At 33.4% G+C, this 4,586-nt stretch overlaps 1 protein-coding gene across 1 annotated transcript; it reads right to left on the bottom strand.

The window, feature by feature from the left end:
• Window positions 1–1,122: 1,122 nt before the first annotated feature.
• Window positions 1,123–3,868, bottom strand: LOC100798605 (protein root UVB sensitive 2, chloroplastic-like). The gene is made up of 5 exons (XM_006573950.1): window positions 3,835–3,868; window positions 3,625–3,722; window positions 3,268–3,427; window positions 1,400–1,539; window positions 1,123–1,182 (listed from the first exon to the last, which is right to left on the bottom strand). Exons 1-5 carry the CDS (start codon window positions 3,866–3,868, stop codon window positions 1,123–1,125), a joined length of 492 nt encoding a protein of 163 aa, XP_006574013.1.
• Between the last annotated feature and the right edge of the window lie 718 nt (window positions 3,869–4,586).

The raw sequence follows: 4,586 nt of genomic DNA on the forward strand, positions 1-4,586 counted from the left end.
TAGCATAAGTTTTTATCAAAGAACTTTTCTTGAAAGAGAAAGGATTGAACAAAAACTTTTATATGAAGAGAAATGAATCAGAAAGATCTGTAAAGAACTTGTTATGAAACTTGTTGAAAGATTGTTAGATTGTTGTGAAATTCATGCCATGGTCACATATTTATAATCTCTTGATGACTCAAGTTAAAGTTTGTGACTCTTGGAAATTTATTTAAAACTAGTCACCTTTTAAAAATTGTGACTCTTTTGAAAACTAGTCACTTAAAAAGTTGTCACTTTTGAAAAAATCTTCAGAAACAAGTCACTTGAAGAATTGTGACTTTTGGAAATTTATTTTTCGAAATCAGTCACTGGTAATCGATTACCATCAAGGTGTAATCGATTACACATCAACAGATATGACTCTTCATGTTTAAATTTGAAATTTAAAACATTTAGAAACACTGGTAATCGATTACAAGTATTGTGTAATCGATTACACAAGTTTAAAATGATTTGAAAATGTTTAAACACAAGTTTTGAAATTTGAAATCTAACGTTTTGAAACAATGGTAATTGATTACATGCCCATGGTAATTGATTACAGCTTTGTAAATCAGTTTTAAAAATAATGCTGGCTGCTGGTAATCGATTACTACCTTCTGGTAATCGATTACCAGAGAGTAAAACTCTTTGGTAATGATTTTGTGAAAACTTTTGTGCTACTCAATGTTTTGAAAAATGTTTTTTGTACTTATCTTTATTGAGTCTTCTCTTGATTCTTGATTCTTGAATCTTGATCTTGATTATTCTTGAATCTTGATTCTTGAAACTTGATTCTTGAAACTTGATTCTTGAATCTTTGGAATTTGCTTAATTCTTGATTCTTTGGCATCATCAAAATAACCTTGGAAGGAATTGTTTCCACACCATCAAGGTTAATAGCATCTAATTAAAGACTACAACTTCTTGTGACAATTAGCTATTAGATTCCTAAATAAAGTTCTGCATGAAACCTATAAGACACTCGACAATATTGCTTTCAATATACCTATTCAAGCATTAATAGGTTGAAACATTAGTACTAGTCACGTTTGTAATCATCAGTCAAAAGTAATTATCGTCACATCCAAAAAAAAGGCTTCAGCTAACACAATATCCCCCAGAAAGAAAGAGTTTCATGGAATCTCCTTTCTGAGTTCCCTATAATTATCAAATGACAATATAAGACAAAATGTTGAGCACCTATTTCTATAGCCATTAACATACATGATTACTAATTGATCCATATATTGCAATAATGGGGGAAAAAATAAAAAATTATCCAATCCTATATTGTAGAACCCCCCCTAAAAAAAGAAAAAAGGAAAAATGGAGCTCAGTATAAAAGGTACTTCTAGAGACAAAGTGAAAATTGAACCTCGGCAGCCAAGGAATTCTCCAACAACTGAGCTTTTTGAAGACTAATATTACCAATAGCAGTAGCAATGCATAATCTTCGCTTGAACCTATCTTTTTGCAACACTGCCAATAGATTAAGCATTTCAGCACTATAACCACCTACAACAGATAAATTGTAGAATTGTCATAAAATATTTTGATATGATGGAAAATAAGGAAAAGTAAGTTCAAACCTGAATGCAACTTGAGTTTAGAATAAAGTATATTAAAGTATAAACAACTTGAATGCCCACTTTGGAAACAATAGAAATAAATAAGAATATGGGATGATACTAATTGAATTGTCACGCCTAAAAAAGAAAAGGCCAAAATAGTAAAAAAAAATGCAATAGCTAAAGAAAAAAAGAAGAAAATTTTCTTATCACTACTATAAAAAAGCGTTTCCACAACATCAATACAGCATCGATGCTTTGGCGAACATCGTTGAATCTGTAGCGGTGGCATTTTTGTAAATACCACGACATTAACGACGACATTTTTGGCCAAACCCGAGGTCGTATTTGAGCGCTTCACAAAATGACGATTTTTTTAGTGAAAAACGTCTTTGTATTTGACTATAGGCAATGAATACAACGACATTTTTTAAGAAATCACCGTCGTTGTTGCAATTTTTCAAATTAAATTTCATTTTAGAAAAATAGTACTGCCATTACCTTTTAATTTGTTGTGCCCTTCCTGTCTGTCGTGTGCACGCCCTAGCAACCTCCTTCATAGTCTTGTAACCATTTTCCCTTCATCTTCAGTGTCGTGCCCTCCCTTGTGGGCTTCCGCATTTGGTCGGTGCCGGTAACTTGTCCAGGCTAGGTTGTGTCCAACTTTTGTGAGGTAAGTAAACTTTGTTAATTACTTGTCAGTTTTGCTCATTTATCAGTTCCTTATTGGCATTAGGCTTTGTATTTAGAGTTGAGATCGAACTCTATGGTCTGCTGGACTAAGTTGTGCATTAGCAACATGAAAATATAAAAGCATTACAATTAACCCAGCTTGTCCTTAATTTATTGGGTGCTATGGTAAGTACTGTGTTAGAAAGTCAAAATAGTTTTTTTAATTGGAGTTGTACACTTTGAGGTAACAACATATGTATGATAAAGCTATATAGGTGAGTCATGGTTTTGAGGGACAAAGAGAACACTTCATGGGGCAGGAATGGTAAATAATGATGATGATGGTTTGTGGGGTTTGCTTAAAATTAATATGAATATGAGGGTATACAGAGAGAGACATAGGAGAGACAAGGAAAGAAATATATTTTGGGATTGTGTTTTTTTTTGGTTGATAACTATAGTGGAAAAGGGATTGGAGGGGGACCTCATTCAGAAAGAAAAATTCATAAGAGAGAGGTACAGAAAACATGGTTGGCCTTCTTGTCTTTCGAAGAAAACATGGTCAGACATGACAACATTATATATGTCCCCCCATGTCACAAATCTGAAAGTGAAGTTACATGAATCTAAAATCAATAGAGGTATCACTTTTTTGGATGAGTACAGAGTTGTTTAACAAATTGCACTACTCCCTTTTTTTGTTTTATTTTTGGTTTAAGATAGATAGACTAAAATTAAGGAAATTATTAGACAGTCCGAGTTATTAAAAATTATATATTTGACCCTTGATTTATTTCTACCTATACCGTGATTTTAAAGATTTGGCAAAATTGTTCCATGCTTGTGAAAAAATGTTTCTTAATTTTCAAATTGTTTTTTATAGTGTGTAGCTTACATTGTTTGCATGAGTTCCATTTGGGGGCCTAACCTGAAAATTAAATTGAACACTACAGCCCAGGAACAAACAAATAAAAAGACTTTACCTTTCCCTGCATTGATGCACAGATGGTAGATGCTAATTGAATCCCAACTCCAATTCCAATAACATTAAAGAGAGTTGAAAATGCCTCTCCTTTAGCAAATAGGTCACTGAGATTTCCTTCTTTGGCAAATGAAGAATATATAGGCAACCTTGTTGCTCTTGCTGCAACAACTGCCATTCCCTGATAACTCCATAATAATAGAAAGAGAAGTTAATAGTCTAAAATAAATGTTACTTTTACTAGAAATGTACTATATATGGGATGCTAAGAAAGATGACAAATAGATGGTTGAATGAATTACGAGCACTGAATCAACTTTATAATGCACACATATATCAAAATGTGTAATTATTAAAAAAAATCAAAAACATATAAACCTTTGCAAAATTTCCCAAGCCTGCCATTTCAAGAAAAAGATGTGGGCACCATGGAGAAAGCACTTCCAAGCCAGTGCCTATATCATAGAGTGCATCAGCTGCAACAAATGTAAAGATAATAACGGTTCCACAACTTGAGAACTTAGCAACTAAGAGCTAAAATAACAAGAAGAGAAGGCAGTGAAGAAACGCACAAGCCCAAATGCAAACCTAATAGTCTCCATCGTTTAGGTTCAAAATCCATTGTACCTCCCCAATTGCTACCTATTAGCTTCCCTACATGTTGCATTCCATTCTTTAAAATATGGATGTAAGCATGACACAAAAGTTAAGCCTTAAATAGATGCCACTATTACTGGTTCGAAGTTCATCATTTTCTTGAAACATACACTGCAACTAATTTTTCTTTATCCAATAAGTTCTCCTTCAATTTCATGTTGTCAGCTATTGTTTCCTTAAGAGCTTCCTGTAGTTGGATTGCCTCAGCCTCAACTTCCTTCAGTTTTTTCCTTCAATTGAGCTTTTTCCTCCCTTTTGGCATTAGCTTCTTCCTCAGTTTCTTTAAGCAAATAAAGCAATATTTTTATTTCTTTTTCCAAGGACACCTTCGCTTCTTCATTTTTCTTTATGCAGCTGACTAGTTGAACCTCTCTCTGCTCCCACTCAGCCTCATCAAGCATGGAATTGTATTTTTCATTAGTAGATTTTAAGAATAACTTTAAGTCTTCAATCTGGGCATCATAGCTTTCACTTTCAGGTTGGATGTGTAGTAGATTTTCTTTGGCTTCTCTAGCTTCTGCAGATACTTCATGTAATGTAGAACCTAAGCTCTCCATTGCCTTTTTACTATTTTGTTCTTCATCCCTAGATTTCTCCACTTCACTGATAAGTTTTTTTTTCTCTTCTAATAAGGCATGCACACTAGAAGTAGCAACAGGGACTACAACAATGTTTGTTGTGCA

The sequence above is a fragment of the Glycine max genome, chromosome 1 (genome assembly GCF_000004515.6).
Source record: "Glycine max cultivar Williams 82 chromosome 1, Glycine_max_v4.0, whole genome shotgun sequence".
NCBI classification, from domain to species: domain Eukaryota; kingdom Viridiplantae; phylum Streptophyta; class Magnoliopsida; order Fabales; family Fabaceae; genus Glycine; species Glycine max.